Here is a 17,769-nt window from a genome sequence, read left to right on the forward strand (position 1 = left end):
ACCAAGTACTGAGCTCTTCTGCTCCGTGGGGATCTGGGCAGCCGGCTGTCTGGTTTGCTTTCCTCCAGGGGGCCTTGGGTGCGGGGTGGGGGGACTCCCCAGGGGACATGCGGCAACAGCTGGAGATCATTCGGGTGGGGAGGGCGCTGCAGGCACCCAGTGGGTGGCGGCCAGGGAGGCTGCTAGACATCCAAGGGTGCACAGAACTGGCCCCCCTGCGCCCCATAATGAAGAAGGATCTAGGCCCAAATATCCCTACTGCTGAAGTTCAGAAATGCTACTTTATCTGAATGTGCAGAAAGTCTTGTGAAATAGGAGCTCAAGGGTCCTGGGAGGGGTCAAGGGACCTTCAAGTGGCAGAGCAGGGACTAGAATCGGGGTGTGAAGTCAAAGGCCGTGCTCTCAACTAGCCCGACTTGGATGCCCTCCCGTCTTACCTGTGGGCTCACACATCTGCCCCCACCTGCTCGGCGCTCGCATCCTGCAACAGGCCTTGGTGATTGCCTTGCGGTATTTGCCCATCAGCAGTGTGGTCATCTAGAAGCAGCCAGAAATGGGACTTTTTAATATTTTTACGCCTATTCTTTTGCTCTTCCATCCTGTTGACTGTTGACCCACATGCCTGGTGGTTAATCTCCCACGGTTTGGATTTTCACTTTTCCCTCTGTCAGTTGGGAGGACTTGATCTGGGCTCCCTGAAGCCCCACCGTCCGCATCTGTAAAAGGCAGATAGGCCTCGGCCCAGGCTTGTGGGGAAGATTAAATGAGAGAATGCGTGAGCTCTGCACCTGGCACATGGTGAACACACAGTAAGTAGCACAGTAGGTCCTCTTGTTCCAATCTCTAGTGTTCTGGCCAAAAAACTGGTGCTGATGAAAGGTGAAATGGAAGTTATTACCATGTAGCAAAAATTATTTTAAGACAATTTAGAGTAGGATTGTTTTTTTCTTTTTTTAAAGAGACTTTTTATTTTTTTAAAATTTTTATTATTTTTTGAGAGAGAGCACGAGAGAGAATGCAAGAGGGGAGAGGGGTGGGCGGCAGAGGGAAAGAGGGAGAAAGAATCCCAAGCAGACTCCCTGATGAGTGTGGAGCCCAGTACAGGGCTTGATCTTACTACCCTAAGATCATGACCTGAGCCAGAATCAAGAGTCCGGATGCTTAACCAATTGAGCCACCCATGCACTGCAGGGTTGTCTTTTTTTCTTTTGTTTTAACCTTACTCATTCTGGCACACCGTGAGAATGTAGCTTATGTCATGATACAAAACATACACACACACACACCCCGAACAAAAAGCTTACATCATATACTTAAGCATTACCAAATAGGGTTCATTCCGAATTTTTTTTTCCATTTCACTTTTAAAAAATGCTTGTTGTAGCACATTACATTTATTTTACCCACAGGTTAAGAATACCACACGTTGTATGATTCCATTTATATGAAAGTCTAAAACGACAAAACTATAGGGTGAGAAAGCAGTTAAACTATTTCCCAGGAGTTCAGTGGGGGTCTCAGAGAGCAAAGGGCTAGAGGGAAATTGGGAGTGATGGAATGTTCTAGATCTTAATTGTGGTGGTGGCTAAGGACAGTGTATATTTGTCAAAATTCATCAAACTGTACAAATAAAAAGGGTGGATATTATGTTAATTGGAGTGTTATAAATGCTGATTATTTCAGAGTATTGTGATGGTTAGTTAACTAGCAGTGTTCTGTTCTACTCGATTTGGAATTCCCTCACGTTCATAGGACATATTACAGGAATACGCATATTAACTATCTAAGAAGCCAAGAACCACGCATCTTTGTTGGCCAGCCTTAAAAATGGGTACCCATTACCTTCAAAACAGATACCAGGGCCTTATTAGCTCACTCAGTGATCACAACCATACTTTGAGTTAGAAGTTATTTCAGTGATTTTAGAGAGGAGAAGACTGAGGCATGTACAGGTGACATTACCCATCCAGATTTTTGTAGCTAATAAGCAGTAGAAGGTGAGATTCAACCCTAGGCTCATCTACAATAATACATATTTGGTCTTGGTCTAAACACTTGTAATCTCCAGGTGATAGAGTTTAGGTGGGGACCAGTTGCCAGAAGGACATGATTCGAAGAGTAGAACTTTCAGCCCCACCCCTGGCCTTTAAGGAACAGAGAGACCAGAAATGGAGTTCAATCACCGATGGCCAATAATCTAACCAATCATGCCTAGGCGATCAGACCTACATAGAAACCCCTAAATGACAGCATTTGGAAAGGGATTTGTGAACACCCTGTGGTCCTGGGAGGGTGATGTGCTCCACGCCCTTCCTTCATACCTCGCCTTGTGCATCTCTTCTATTTGGCTGCCCCTGAGTTGCATCCTTTATAATAAACTGGTAGTAGTAGTAGTAGTAGTAGGTAAAGTGCCTTCCTGAGTTCTGTGTGTGCTGATCTAGAAAATTACTGAACCTGAAGAGGTGTCCTGGGAATCCCAGATTCATAGCCAGTTGGTCAGAAGTGCAGGCAGCAACCTGACACGGGGGTAGTCTTGGGGGCCTGAGCCTTCTACCTGTGGGGTCTGCATTAACTCTGGGGACACAGCTTCAGAACTGAATTCTAAGACACCCAGCTGGTGCCAGAACTGATGGCTGCTCTGGGGAAAAAAAAAAATCCACACATTTGGTATCAGAAGTGTTGAGAGTGAAAACAAAGCTGATGGATCCCAAGGCCCATGGTTTAACCTCCAGGGGCAAGACCTCCCATCCTGAGGAAAGTCTTTATTTTCTATTTCCCTCTAAGCGCTCCCAGAGTCATTTGGCTTCAATGACTATTTGTCATTCTTAAATGTTGGATCCAATCTGCTGCTGCCACTTGAAGAAATAGATCTTACATGTTTTGACAGATGTTAGATGTTACATATCAAGGAACACTACAGGACCAAAAGCAATACAGTTTGGTTTTCTATAAGAAGGCTGATGAATAACAACAAACAAAAAAAAAATTTTTTTTTTCAGTGATTTTAAGAGACATTCAAGCAAAGACCAAGGTCCCAGCATTTGCAGTCTTTCCAGAAAACTGTGGTTTCATCACACCAGCTAGTCAATTAATAACGTCTGGACAAAGGTATTTACTGAACCATCACACCTATGACAAAATTTCCCATGCTACCATTGCTAAAGAAGATGAACGTTTTAAAGTCTCAGAGTGGCTCAAGGTGGAAAAAAGGAACAAAAATATTAAATAATTAGGAAAACAAGATTAAAAGAAGAAAGGTCCCCTCATTGTACCATGAGAATCATGGGGCCATTTCCCCGTGTATCTCACCCCTTGGTCTCTGTCCTCACCTGTAAGCTTATATTAGTAATAGCTAATAGTAATAATCATAGTTAATACCAATGCAAACCCAATTTAATTTGGGGGGTTTACATGGAAGGCCTACTGTAGATTTCAGCTCACAGACTTTTCTTTTTCCTTCTATTCTTGGACCTATGAGGCATTAACTAGCACAGATTCTTTTTATATTGGTTTATATTCGTTTCCAGTATTTAAGCACTGGGACATTTCACAAATCCAGAGTTCCAGCTTTTAATTAACCAAAGACACAAAAACAACACCCCTGATGATTTAGAAACCCCCAGTGATTTAGGAACTCTTGGCCTCACATTTCTGCATGGCAACACTCAGCTGCTCCACTGAACTGGGGCTCCTGGATTCCACTGCTACCCAAGCTCCACCCAAGTTCCCTTATTGGTATTACCAGTCTGGCTACTACAGGCATGTGAATTCCTTCAGTTTAAATAGGACCATTACTAATTATCTTAGTAAAAAACAAAACAAACAAACAAAAAAACAAAAACAAAACCCCAAAAACTAATGCCATCTATTACTGCTGACAGACTGTCCAATGAAATAGTGGCTTTTTTTTTTTTTTTTAAGATTTTATTTATTTATTCATGAGAGACACAGAGAGAGAGGCAGAGGGAGAAGCAGGCTCCATGCAGGGAGCCCAATGCTGGACTCGATCCTGGGATCCCAGGATCACGTCCTGGGCCAAAGGCAGATGCTCAACCACTGAGCCACCCAGGTGTCCCATGTCCACTTGTTATTCTCATCAGTATACTCTGGATAGGCAGCCAACATTGTCCCATTGCACAGCAAGGAACACAGAGGCCAAGCAAAGCAATGTAATTGTTCAGTGTAGTAGAAACAATGTCTGTTCTAGAATTCTGACCAGCTCAATTCAAGAACATTCCTACTTACCGGCTCTCAGAATGTAAGTAATTACTTTTGCCCTCTGCCTCTCAGCTTCCTCTTCCTAAAATAATACCACTTATATGTAGGTGAGGGTCAAACAAGATAATTTATTTAAAAAATCTCTGGAAAACAGCTATTTCTTATTCAGTGGTATTCCCATTGTCTCTTTTCTACAATATGGATGTTATGGTTGTCTCATAAATAAGGCCAGAAGCATATTTTATTTTATTTTATTTTATTATTTATTTTTAAAATATTTTATTTATTTATTCATGAGAGACAGAGAGAGAGGCAGAGACACAGGCAGAAGGAAAAGCAGGCTCCTTGCAGGAAGCCTGACGTGGGACTCGATCCCCCTTCTCCAGGACCAGGTCCTAGGCTGAAGGCGGCCCTAAACCGCTGAGCCACCCAGGTGTCCCATCTTTCATTTTAAACATAGTCTCTCATTTCATGCCATCTTGGAGGAGAGGTGCTTGATTTGGGAAGAACTCCAAAGCTGAAGTATTTTTACAATTTTTAAAGAATTTCCATACCTATGACTTCATGGGGTCTTCACCAAATGGACAGGCGAATTGGTGCTGTTATTTTGTAGATGGGGGTATTGGGTCAAGAGTCTGCATTTCAGCTATCTCTGGAACTTTTTCAGTTTATAGTAGCCGGCAAGGCAGTTTTGAAAATAACTTTTATTATTACCCCTACTTCATTGAGAGGTTAAGCGCGTGGCGCAGAGTAACACAACCACATAGTAACTGAGAGGCTGCCAGATAGAGACTTTTTTCCTCCCACTCATCAGTTCTTAAAGTGGGGTCCTTACAACCCCAATCCTAAAAGATGCTCCAGGGAGAAGAGCTCTCCTAAATTTCAGAAACTACTACAGTGTCTACAATGAACTTTAACATAATAAAGACAGTGAAGAGGGTGATACAGGAGGACGTTTGCTTTAATCTACATATTTAATACTTGCAACACTCTAGCTGGAGACTTGCATTCCAAAATTTGCCAAGCTGAGATCTTCAGGAAGAACAAAACAAAAAAATACTCCTGGAATCCCTCACCCCAAAAGCAGCTTCTGTCTTTAGTCTACACCAGAAGCTTTGGTAATTAGCATAATGGGCGTTATTAGTGGTTTTTCTTGCTGAATAAAGGGGTATCCAAGAATCTATGGCATCACTAGAAATGAGCCCTTTGAGGATTAGGGAACAGGACTCTTGCAGAGTCAAGAACCTTCACCTGGCAAAACGGTGCCCTTGCAGGCTTAGGATTCCCCACTGGTCCTCTTTTTGATTCACAGCTAGGAGTCTCTCCCCCCTCCCACTAGAACATTAGCTCAATCTTGCTGCTAGAACATGGTCCCACCTGCCTCAGTGAGCTCTTTACCACACCGTACAGTCAGAATATCTGAATGCAGGGAGCTCATCACTCGGGCCGCATCACTGTTTCTGTACCTGATGGCTCTTACTGTTAGCAGGTGTTTGAAAATTTGGTGCAATTGCATCGTAAACTACTATGCAAGGGCCACGTGTGACAGCGCGGAGACCTGCCTTCACCTACCTTTAGTCCTAGAAAGCCGCTGATTCAGTATCAACAACAACCAGCCAAACTGGTGTTGAGTCCAGTTGCAACCAAAATTCTGCATCTGACAGCCTAGACTATTACATTCACTTGGTGTCCGGTGCCAAGAAGTTCTCAAAGTAAAGAAACTAGTTTGACTCTACACTTACCAAAAATTCACGGAAGGACAAAACGCCCCCCTCCTCCCCCCCCCCCCCCCCCCCGGCCCCAAAACCCCCCAAGAACCTGAATTGGCAACTCACGGAATGCGCTTGGGGAAATCCTGGTCTAGTGCGCTCTGACCCCTTCGCTATTAACTGACATTCCCCCCAGGCAACGAAAGGCCCAGAATTAGATAGTGGGCTTTTATGACTTCAGAGCTGAGTCCTTCCTATTGTTCTCTGCTCTTTTCTTCCTTCTCCAAGTAAATCACAGGATCATCAGAAACCCTATTGAAGCTGCTCCAGGACTGCACTGTGATCTTTATCTTCAAAGCCATCCTGCCAGGCCTCTGGCTCACAATTTGCATGACAGCTAAAGGAAAGTAAATTTGGGGGCTGGCTTTCTTTGATAACCAAATGCTTCTCTTTCTTTCTTTGTTACGAAGGTACAACTTTAAAAAGAATTCAGTGATGAGGAAAATAATTCTATGGTATTTAGCGCAGTGCAGTCACTGTGACTGGCTCGGGCCATTTGCTCAAAATAGGAACGGTGCCCTGGTGTCTTCAATAGAGGTCAATTATCAAATGACTGGCCTGGAAGGTTTAAAAGGCGAGCAACAGTTCTGGGTGGGAGCCACGTGCGGAAGCAGGAGGGAGGCAGAGAGAGACACCTGAGGCATCATCCGCTGTCCTGCTCACCTTGGCCTTCCCTCCGCACAGGACTGGCCTTGGAATTTGAGACCAAGCATAAAACAAAAGTGCAGAGCTCCTTGTTTGAAAAGCAGGAAAGAGGTGCCACTCGAGGAACTGGAACATCAAGTGTTTTCCTTTCTCCCTCCCCCTCCCTTAACTCGTCTCTGTGCTTCTCGCTTGCTGTTCAGGTCATCGTGAGAAAAAATGAAAATTTTAAGTTACTCCCATGAGTTTTACGGGTCACCTTTACACTGTGCAGTGCCCATCTTAAATGTGAATATAAGAACATTTAACTCATGGGGCGCCTGGGTGGGGCGGTTGGTTGAGCGGCCAACTCTTGGTTTGGGCTCAGGTGGTGATCGCCGGGTCCCGGGATGGAGCCCCAGGATGGGCTCTGTGCCCAGTGTGAGTCTGCTTGAGATTCTCTCTCCCTCTGCCCCTCCATGCTTTCCCCTACACATGTACTCTCTCTCTCTCTCTCTCTCTCTCTCAAATAAATCTTTCTTAAAGGACATTTAATTCACATGCTGAATCACCAAAATTGCACTACGAGCATTTTGTGGCCCCAACGTGCATATATATTTTGCTCCTGCCAGTACAGGGGGGAACACCGCACAAAATGAACACAGCTATTTTTTATTTCACACCGTGATGCGTGCACATTCTAGCAACAACACCCTAGCTTAGGTTTAATGATGGACAAGAAAGGACTGAAGGCAAAAGGAACTCTGGGTTGCCCGATTTTTCCTTTCCCTTCTAAGTCCTATAGGAAAGTGACTTAAGATATGACGGGCTGCTTTGGTTGTTTTCTTTGGTTGTTGTCTTCTTTCTGCATTTGAAGCAAGTTCTGGTTCAGAGGGAAAGTCTCCCTGGTTCAGAGGGAAAGGCCCCTGCTTATCTGGTGATGGATGTAACACACTCATCTTGAACTCGCTTTGGGTCCCAGTGACCTCCCACACACCTTGGGTCCTCTGAACTTTCGTGCACCCTGAGTGCTACTTGCAAACAAGGCATCAAGGCACAGTGAGCAGAGACTCACACTTCAGTTGCCTTCTCTGCTCATACACGTGCTCCACTGTCCCACTGGACTTTACTCACAAACACAAGTTCAAAGATAAAAGCACAAGAATTTCAAGACGGCTACAGGAGAGCATTAAACCAAGAATGGGACCCTTTGGAGAATGGATCCGTGTGTGACTGCCTGGGTCGCATCCATAAAACCGCCCTGCTGTGGGTTCTAAATACAGAGCCGGGGTCTTACACCCTAGGGCCTACATGTGGGGCTGTGGCAAGGCAGAGAACGTAATGTGGGGCAGAGATTCTCATATTTTCTTGTCTACAGTGCTTTTAAGATCTCAGGAAATTTCCTCCTAACACCTTTAGGCCAAAAGAAACACCTAGCAGCTCCATTTCTCAAGTTGCTAGGTCCAAACAACTTCAGTATTTATGTCCTAACAAATTAGTAGCCATTTAAAAAAATACACCTAAGTCAAAAGAAAAAATATTTATATTTTATTCTTAACTAACCACAAATCCTAGCTAAGGGGATGTGTGTGTCTGCCGGACACTGAAGCTCCTCAAACCCTGGGAATAAGATGATTCCCACTGCCACCCTCACTTTCTTGCCCATGTGATTTTCACACAGTACTTCTGAGCAACGACTCAAAACCCAGCTTCACAAAAATGGTATCACGGGAGTTAATTTTTGTGTGACCTAATGTTGAGATTGAACAGCCTCCAGCCAGTAGTCATTCCCAAGGGTCTAATACATGTTGAGTACCACGGTCTCCTGCAAAAAACTCAATATATCCCGCAGCACCTCTGTGAGTTCCCTGTGGCACCCCAGGGTACCTCAGCACACAGTTTGGGAAACAAAAGTGCAGCAGTGATGAGTGTGGGCGCTGGAGTTAGACTGTCCTGGAGACAGTATACTGCGATTTCATGATGCATCCATGGTGGACTCACGTTCCATTTCTTTATTTACAAAACCAATATTTACTGAGCACCCACTAATTTCACCAGGTATTTTGTTTGGTGCTGAAGGTACAAAGCTAAGGCAAGTAGACGTTAACACCTGCCCTCAGGGAGCTTGAGAAGCCTGGAAAAGGCAGACAATCCAATAACCACAGGAAAATGTCATTCTGGCTGGCGGTTTCTTAGTAAAAAGAGCAGGGCGGGGAGCCCTTGCACATCGGGCATCTTAGAGAAACAAAGAAGGTCAAACTGTGTCTCCTTATTAGTTGTTATGACAACAAAGAAACTATTGCCAAGGCACTGAAAATGCGACGTGGGAGCCCACGTCCAGGGCCACGGTCACAACACATCTCCCCTTTCTGTGTGTAGCCCACACATAGGATCACACTTGTACCTGTGTGCCCGAGATCCCACATCTCCTGGCATCCCAGCTCCTCCTGCTGACTTCCTGGAGGGGCCTTGGGGAAGAACACCTTGCTGGTTTTCTCTAGGGGCCAAATAGCACCTGGCGGGAACTCTCCATTTCTATTTCCTCAAGGTCTAAGGCGGGATTTTTATACCACCCACCCTGGAATTCCCCAGAGATGCTGATTTGAAAAGGTAGAACCATGGGCCCCACCCCAGATCAACTGTATGAGCATCTTTTGCCAGCATTTGACAACTACAAACTCAGAGAGTAGAATGTGGGTGGGGCCATCTTAATCCAGCACAGCCGTAGGCAAATGAGTAGCACAAGGTCCAGCCTTGGCTGAATCGAATTATCACAGATTGAGCCAATGAGCTTCCTCTGACATCAGCCAACTGTTGACTTTCATCAGAAGATGGGCAGCCTTACCTCCAATATTTAACCGAAAGAACTTAAAACCTCAATATGAATGGAAAGTATGGAGTTGGCTGTGTTAATGGGAATCTGAGAATGGATATATTTTTTCTGGGGCTGAGGGGAAGGTTTTGTTAACATAGTTGACCCTTGAACAACACAGGGGTAAGGGTCACTGACATCTGCTCCGTTGAAAATCTGAGGATAACTTGATTCCCTCAAAACTTAACTACCAACGGCCTACTATTGACTAGATGTCTTACCAATAACAGTTGATAAATACATATTTTGTATGTTGCATGTATTACCTATTATATTCTGCTAATAAAGTACGCTGGAGAAAAGAAAATGTTAAGAGTATGAGAAAATATATTTACAGTACTGTACCTATTGCAAAAAAATCCGCATATAGGTGAACCCACACATTTCAAACCTGTGTTGTTCAACAGTCCGCAGTAGTTTGTATAGTATTCCCCGTCTCCAAAGTCAAGATTGTCCCCAGATGGAATTATAAAATGTCACTTTATGTAAATTTACATTCTCTCTACCTTTGTTCTGTTTTCTGAGCTCTAGGCTGAAATACTCTGAGCCCATGGGCCAGGCACTGTGAAGCCAGGTACACTGCTATGGCTTCATTCACACCATTCCCGGCAACTCCAACACACAGCCTGGCACACTCAGGGATGATCCTGAATAAGCACTTGGTAAATGAATAAATGAATTTCAGAAACCCCAATGGTCTTACCCTGGAAGGCATTTTAATAACTACTACATTATTGTGCCTTAAAATGAGTAAAAGATCTTTATAGCACTGGTCCTGCATGCAAAGGGGACACACAGAACATACATTTTACTCCCCAATCCCCCCCACACCTCCCACCAAAAAAAAAAAAAAAAATACTGCTTTTCTCAGTATATAATTGAAGCAGAAACAATTCCCTGCAGCTTAACCTCCAGAGCCAGTTCATTTCCAATGTTGGCACGAGTGCTTTAGAATATAGTTTGAACCATGTACAAATCCACCATGGCTTTGAAACGCTCCCCCTTGTCTTACACTTAGGTGGTCACCACCTGGGTTAGAGATTAGAAAAATGAAAATAGAAATCATTTCAAATCCCTATTCCCTTTACTTAAGGCCCAAGATTAAAGTGTTTAAATTTCCCATGGTTTCTATCTCAAACCAGAAACTAATAAAAGGGAGTATTTGAGGTTCTTTTGATTTAGGGTAGGGGTTGGCAACGACAGTGTGGGTAACTCCAGCCTGCCACGGGTGTTTGTAAATAAAGTTTTACTGGCACACAGCCACACCTATCTGCTTATGTCCTGTCGATGGATGCTTTTGTGATGCAGCAGAAACAGAGGCCATATACCTTAAATATTTATATTCTTGTCTTTTAAAGAAGAGTGTGCTGCCCCCTAAGGCAGCACCTGTTAGGGCCTTATACAGGAGGCTCAGAAATCAGATTGCCTGGGTTCAAATGTGAGTCTACCATTTAGTAGCTGTTCAAGTAATCAATCAAGGATGGGCGGGTGGCTAATGCCCTGGTAGCCTCTGCAAGCAAACCAAGATGTAAGCCCCAGTCAGTGCATGGGAATCCAAGAAAATGAAACCCAAGCACAAAGAATCATGAGCAGCCAACTAGGCTTTCTCAAATAAAACCACACTTAAATTAGAGTCAATCCAATAATTTCCTTGCTTTGCTTCCTCATCTTCTCTATAAAAACCCCTCCCCGGTTCCTGTCCCCGGAGCATCGCTAACCACCTTTGGTTTGGCACTGCCCACTTCAGACAATTTTTGCTCAAGTAAACTTGAAACTTTTAACATGCCTCCATTTACCCTTTAACGAAGCTAAGAGATCTTGGGCCTTATTATTTCAATTCTTTAGGTTTTTTAAAGCTCAGTTTCTCCATATATAAAATAGAAACAAGAATTATACTTACTCCATGACCTGTTGTGGGGACTAAGTAAGATAATGCAGGGAAACCACTCAAAATAGGACTTTCTCTTTTTTTTTTTTTTTGTATGTTTCTTTTTTTAAAAGTCCTAAAGGAGGTTCTGATGTAAGTTTACTACGTTCAGCGACATTTCTTTGCACGTTCATTAACTTTAGACTTAATTCAGCAACTTTGACTTCATTAAAATTATAATTATTTCTTGAATTCCATCCCATTTATCTTCTTCAGCTTAAGCCCCCTCGTTACTGGGACCCTGGGAGAACCTCTTATGAGACCGTTTTAGAAGAGAAAGAAAATAAAACAAGAGCCAGCTAGAGTCAGGACAGTACATGGTGAAGAACTTGTCTAACGTGTGGCAAACCAAATTCTTAAAATACGAATTTGGATACACCTGGGAGAAGGAGGATGAACTGACATAATGTGGCAAGTAGCTACACAGAACACAGAGAACACAAATGCATTCCAGCAGAGCCATTAGCACTGTGTCACTCATGTGTCCCTCATCTGCTAATTCTTAGCTGAATTTAGCCCTCCTTCCCCCCTGATTTTTCTCTACCCCTGAGACAGACACAGCTTAACCAACAGTGTCCTTGGAAATCCCAACTAACTCAGATCCAACAGGGATTTTTACTAGGCAGACCTGGATTTTGGGGTTTCATTGGTCAACCTCCATTTTGGGAAATTATGCACTTTTTGGGAGGAACACAAATGAAAATGAACCTTTTTATGGCCCTTGCTTGGTGCTGAGTAAAATTCACTTTTTTTTTTTTTTTTTTTTTTTTTTTATTTATGATAGTCACAGAGAGAGAGAGAGAGGCAGAGACACAGGCGGAGGGAGAAGCAGGCTCCATTCACCGGGAGCCCGACGTGGGATTCGATCCCGGGTCTCCAGGATCGCGCCCTGGGCCAAAGGCAGGCGCCAAACCGCTGCGCCACCCAGGGATCCCTACTTTTTTTTTTTCCCCCTAGAAAATACAGGGTAGATTTTATTGGGGGAAATCATAATTTTAGAAGGGCCTAGCTCAGTGCCCAGCACTGAGAAGACCTACAATCAATATTAACTTGCCACTCCTTATAGAAATAATTCTGTCCTCAGAATAGGAGTTTATTCATCTATCCTTCAATTATCACATATTTTTCAAGCATGAGCTGTGTGTAAGGCATGGGTCTAGAGCCTGGGAAATAAGATCGCCAGATTTAACAAAGAAAAATACCAACTGGGCAGCCCAGGTGGCTCAGTGGATTAGCACCGCCTTCGGCCCAGGGTGTGATCCTGGAGACCTGGGATCGAGTCCCATGTCAGGCTCCCTGCCTGGAGCCTGCTTCTCCCTCTGCCTGTGTCTCTGCCTCTCTCTCTCTCTCTGTGTGTCTTTCATGAATAAATAAATAAAATCTTAAAAAAAAAAAATACCAACCTTCTCATCAAATTCCAATTCTGAGATACACAATGAACAATTTTCGGTGTTTTTATTATCTTATGCAATATTTGAGATATCTTTACACCAAAAAACTAGTCACTGTGTATCAAATTTTGTTGGATGTCCTGTATTGTATCAAGGAACGCTACTGACAATAGAGCAGGGACCGACACCCCCCACCATCCCTGCTTCCCACACAGCCATAACCATTCTGGCCTCGGCACCTCCCAAGATTTCATTCCCATCTGGCAGTTCCTAGTGGGAAAGCCTGGGGAACACAGTGACCGTCTCTTCGGAAGCACATGGCCCCTGGGGACCCACTTAGCAGCTGTCACTCTGTATTATAATTGTAACTTTATTTCCCTGTCATACTCCTTGGCACTTAAGGTCCTTGGTGATGGGGACAACGCCTCTTTGTCCCTCCATCCCTGGATTCCACCTAGCACAGTGTCTGGGACTAGAAGATGCTCCCTACAGACCAGCTTGATGAACAGTGGGCAGATGTGTCAACGGTTGCCTTGACATCAAGTGCCATCCCAGACATGGCTCCTAGGGAAGATACTCACCTTCATAAATCCTGAAGCTATAAGAGAAAACCAGATTGCCAGAGTCCAAAGAACATATGGGTGAAGAATGCTCTTTTATTTTTAAAATGATTTACGAAGGTAGTCCAAACAAAACCAAGGCTTTAAAAAAAGGGGAGGTCGGGGTAGGTAGGAGGAAGATCATGTGAGAGCAAAACTGTCAGCCTGAAAAGAATACTAAAGGGTCCTTTGAAGTCACTTCTAAACCTGATAGGTAAGAGTCGGTCAAAGCATTGATTTAACTAACTGGTAATGTAATAAAAGATGATTTCCGATAGTTAACCAGAACCATAATATCAACAACGGAGGGATACGGTATCAACAAATAACAAATAATGAAGAGCCATTTTATTGTCAGTACTGACTGTCATACAATTGAAACACTCAGAAGGAAAAAATCACAAGAATCCACAAAAGGAGAGATTCAGAGAAGTGCAAGGGACACGGTATCTACAATAGAAAATCATTCTGTGGCATTGACTCCTTTCTGTCCAGCTGTAAAAGAGGGAACAAAAAGTCGGTATCTATAGAGCATGTTTCAATCACGCTAAGATTTAAAAATAAAAAAAAAAAAAAGAAAGAAAAAAGAAAAGAAAGACAAATATTGCATTGCAGTTTCCCAAATGACCACACAATCAGGCAGGACTTTCAGCCTCTTTCCTTCGTGGCTTCTTTCCTCATTGTCATCCTGGTGGCTCCGCAGCGGCCAACACTTCACAAGTGTCACAGGAAGGTTCTCGGCAGCTCCTGTCAGTGTTCGGATCGGTAGGCAGGGAAAGTCTCTGTCCGATGAAGCTTCAGAGGGCTGGAGACATCTTTTCCAAAAAAGAATTAAAAACCAGTGGTTATATTTCAAGAAAGCCCACCATGACATGAGCTAACAACAAGTGTCTCGGTAACAGAAACAAGTAACAGGCAGCATAGGACACCCCCCCACCCAAAACCAGGGCACTTGCAATATGCAAATAAGGGTCAGGAGAGCCGTCACGATTAACATATCATTTGCATGTGGTCTTTGCACTGAGCTGAGATAGGACCACTAGCAGCTACCCTCCTCCTAGATTTTTTAGCTTCGTCAACCCCTATGTTCAGGATATTTAGGGGAAATGAGAAGGAATCACAGGACTGTGAAAAAAAACTTCTGTTGAGGACACTCCCTGGAAACCTGCCCAGAAATACGGCATCATTACACTTCTACTTAGGAAGTTTTGTTGTAAGGACTCTCTAAGATCCACACGGGCTTTATTATTTCAGGTCTAGATTCCAAACCAAGAAAAGTGAAGAAGTCCGGAAGGCAACACGCTGCAGGGGCACGGTCAGCAGCCTCTGCGAGCCAGACAGGGGTTAGCAAAGCTTCTCTAAAAAGGGCCAGATACTAGAAATCTTAGATTTTGCAGACCGCCTGGGCTCAGTGCACCTACTCCACTCTGCTGCCCGCAGCCGAAAGGCAACCGCAGTGACTACAGGACTCTTGGGCACGATGCCCGAGCAGCCCCTGTTAACGAGGACAGCCAGCGGCTGGATGGGCCGCAGGTTCAGGCCAAGGTTCAGGCCGCAGGCTCGGGCTGCAGGTTCAGGCCGCAGGCTTGGGCCGCAGGCTCAGGCCGCAGCCACCCGCCCACACGGGCTCGATTTGACACAAACCAGAGACTTTTCTGCCACCTGCTGGCTAGAGGCTGCCTCTGCCAGGAAAGTCACGCGGGTGCCTGTGCCAGCCGCTCTCAGGGGAGCACAGCAAACCCAGCATAACTGAGGACAGCATTTTTTTCTTTTATTAAGATCTTATATATTTAACAGAGAGATTGAGAGAGAGAGAGAGAGAGAAAAGCATGAGCAGGGGGCAGCAGGCAGAGGGAGAGGGAGAAGCCGACACCCCACTGAACAGGGAGCTGGATGCGGCTCCATCCCAAGACCCCAGGGTCCTGACCTGAGCTGGAGGCAGATGCTTAAGGGACTGGGCCACCCGGGCGCCCAGAATGCAGCATTCCTGGGGACCAAACGTGTGGTCAACACCTAACACAGCAGCGTGGCTGTGGCTACGTGGAGCACACATGCCTTGCAGGACACATTCAGAACAATGATGTTTTTATTTATTTTTTATTTTTAATTTTTTTATTATTTTTATTTTTTTTCAGTGATGTTTTTAAACAATGAGCCAAACCAAAAAGGTTTATGGTGGCATTTTGGCCTAGTTAATACGCCATCACCTTGTCACAAACAGCCCTGAGCTCCACAGAGACCCGTCAAGAAGTCACGGATTTGCATATTCGCCAGCCTCAAATCTGAAGCCTTAAGGAAATGACAGACCTAGTGAGACAGTCGCCTGCGCACAACGGCGGCGATGATTAGAGAAGCTTGAATATTCAGATGTCTCAAATGACAAGAAATCATTTCTTCCGACCTCCTAACCATTTTGTACAGAAATTCCATCTTCTTTCCACTACACACGCCGTAACACAGAGCAACTGTGTTAATGAGTTTAAATAACACAAGGGGAGCCTGGCCGGCTCAGTCAGTAGAGCAACTGCTCTTGACCTCGGGGTCGTGAGTTCGAGCCCCACGTTGGGTATAGAGGTTACGTAATGAGTCTGAGCACCACAGATAAACGTCCAGCACATCTTTATTACAGTTTGATAAAAGTTCCCACAGGAAGCTGACAGTGTACAGTGTTGATGAAAAACCCAAATCCCTGGTCAAGTACAAAGCCCCTCCTGAGCCTTCATCCATTTAGCTCCTTGGATTGTAAAAGTTTGTGAGAAAAGTGACAGATAAAAATGAAAATAAAAATGACAGCACCTGCAGCCTCTATCATCACGCTGGCTTTCTGGCGTGGCGTGAGTGCTATTTTTAGCTTAAAGCCAGGAAATGGATAGAATCACCTGTCCCACATTTTTGCAATTCACGCAAAGGTCATGTAGACCGTGTCTGGGTTCAGACCTGTTCTCTGGCCTGCACAGGTCATAAAGTATTTAGAATTGCCTGTCAATATTTAAATAGCTTCAAACTTTCGTAGAGGTGCCGATTTGCCTGTTCTCTTACAAAACTGGACGGCACACGGTCCTATCTGCTGCCCCAGGGCCCCTGTGATTCGCCAGGGACCCCAGCACACCCCCCGACGCACCGTGCCCCGTTTCACTGCTTGCACGTCCTCCCTGATCCCATAGACATGAGAGTCTGAGACCCTCATTTATTTGTTACTCTTTCACTTCTGCTCAGATCTTAATCTCTTGTCTCTTAACTGATGTACAGACCATGTCTGTAACTACATTAGATTTAATACTGAAAACCCAATGTCAACGTCTCTGAAGCAGCCACTTGCCCTAGGAAACTACCACCCTTATAATAACGATGTAGGGCAGCCCGGGTGGCTCAGTGGTTTAGCGTCGCCTTCAGCCCAGGGCCTGGTTCTAGAGACCTGGGATCGAGTCCCACGTCGGGCTCCCTGCATGGAGCCTGCCTCCCTCTGCCTGTGTCTCTGCCTCTCTCTGTGTGTCTCTCATAAATAAAATAAAATAAATAATAAAATAAAATAAAATAAAATAAAATAAAATAAAATAAAATAAAATAAAATAAAATAAAATAACAATGTAAATTGCATGAGCTGGAACCAGTCCCCTGGCTCCCCTGGGAGCCATTTCCATTCGATGGTATGTGCCTTTGAAACAGCCACGGTGGTGGAGTTTCTGCTCACAGGTAAGAACATATGATAAAAGAAAGAAAGGAGTTTTAATGCCAGTCCCTCCACCCAGTAGCCATGTGGTCTTCAGCAAGTCTTTGACCTCCAAGGGTCTCAGGTTCTGCCTTCACTGAAATGGAGAACACAGTCCTGCTCTTGCCAATTCAAAGTGTTGCAGGAGAAGCAGAGACGGTGACATGAAGGATGCCCGGCAGAGACTACGACACAAACATCCGGTGCCAATCTTTGACTACCTAAAACTATGCAAAGTCGAATCTGATAAATGATGCCTATTTTCTTCTTGTTTTTAAACCAGCGACACTATCTTCCAAGGCAATTCCAACAGAAGGTTTCTGGAAATATTAAGCAATGGAGCACTTTGGAGTAAGGGTAAAGATGCCTAAGAGGATAACTCTGAGATGGAAGTGTGAGCGTTCAAGCTGGATGCACCTGCTGTCTCCGACTGCCCCTTATGTCCCCGCCACATGGCCCCCGTTCTGATCTTTACCCCAGCCCATTTCTGTCTCAGGGCCTTTGCAGTCGCTGAGCTCTCTGTGGAGAATGCTTTTCCCTGGCTCTCAGTGTGGCTGCTTCTCCTCTGACTGCAGGTCTTAGGGTAAATGCTGCAGGCTCCTGTGAGCACCCCGTCTAAAAAAAGTCCCTTTGTCATCAACCTCCCCAAACCAAGAACGTTGG

The 17,769-nt window shown here is 44.7% G+C and overlaps 1 protein-coding gene and 1 long non-coding RNA gene across 3 annotated transcripts in view; both read right to left on the reverse strand.

Annotated features, from left to right (window-relative positions):
- Positions 1 to 437: 437 nt before the first annotated feature.
- LOC140595334 (uncharacterized) lies at positions 438 to 6,103 on the reverse strand. Its single transcript, XR_011996858.1, has 2 exons — positions 6,054 to 6,103; positions 438 to 537 (listed from the first exon to the last, which is right to left on the reverse strand). It is a non-coding gene; the product is annotated as an uncharacterized lncRNA (long non-coding RNA).
- Positions 6,104 to 13,723: 7,620 nt separating this feature from the next.
- Positions 13,724 to 17,769, reverse strand: part of DOK5 (docking protein 5) — a 152,738-nt gene continuing 148,692 nt past the window's right edge. For both annotated transcript variants that reach the window (XM_026014692.2, XM_072735544.1), the window contains one exon: positions 13,724 to 14,212. In XM_026014692.2, coding sequence (XP_025870477.1) covers positions 14,148 to 14,212 — 65 coding nt within the window. In that variant the 3' untranslated portion in view covers positions 13,724 to 14,147. The remainder of the gene's footprint in view (positions 14,213 to 17,769) is intronic.

The sequence above is a fragment of the Vulpes vulpes genome, chromosome 14 (genome assembly GCF_048418805.1).
Source record: "Vulpes vulpes isolate BD-2025 chromosome 14, VulVul3, whole genome shotgun sequence".
Lineage (NCBI taxonomy): Eukaryota > Metazoa > Chordata > Mammalia > Carnivora > Canidae > Vulpes > Vulpes vulpes.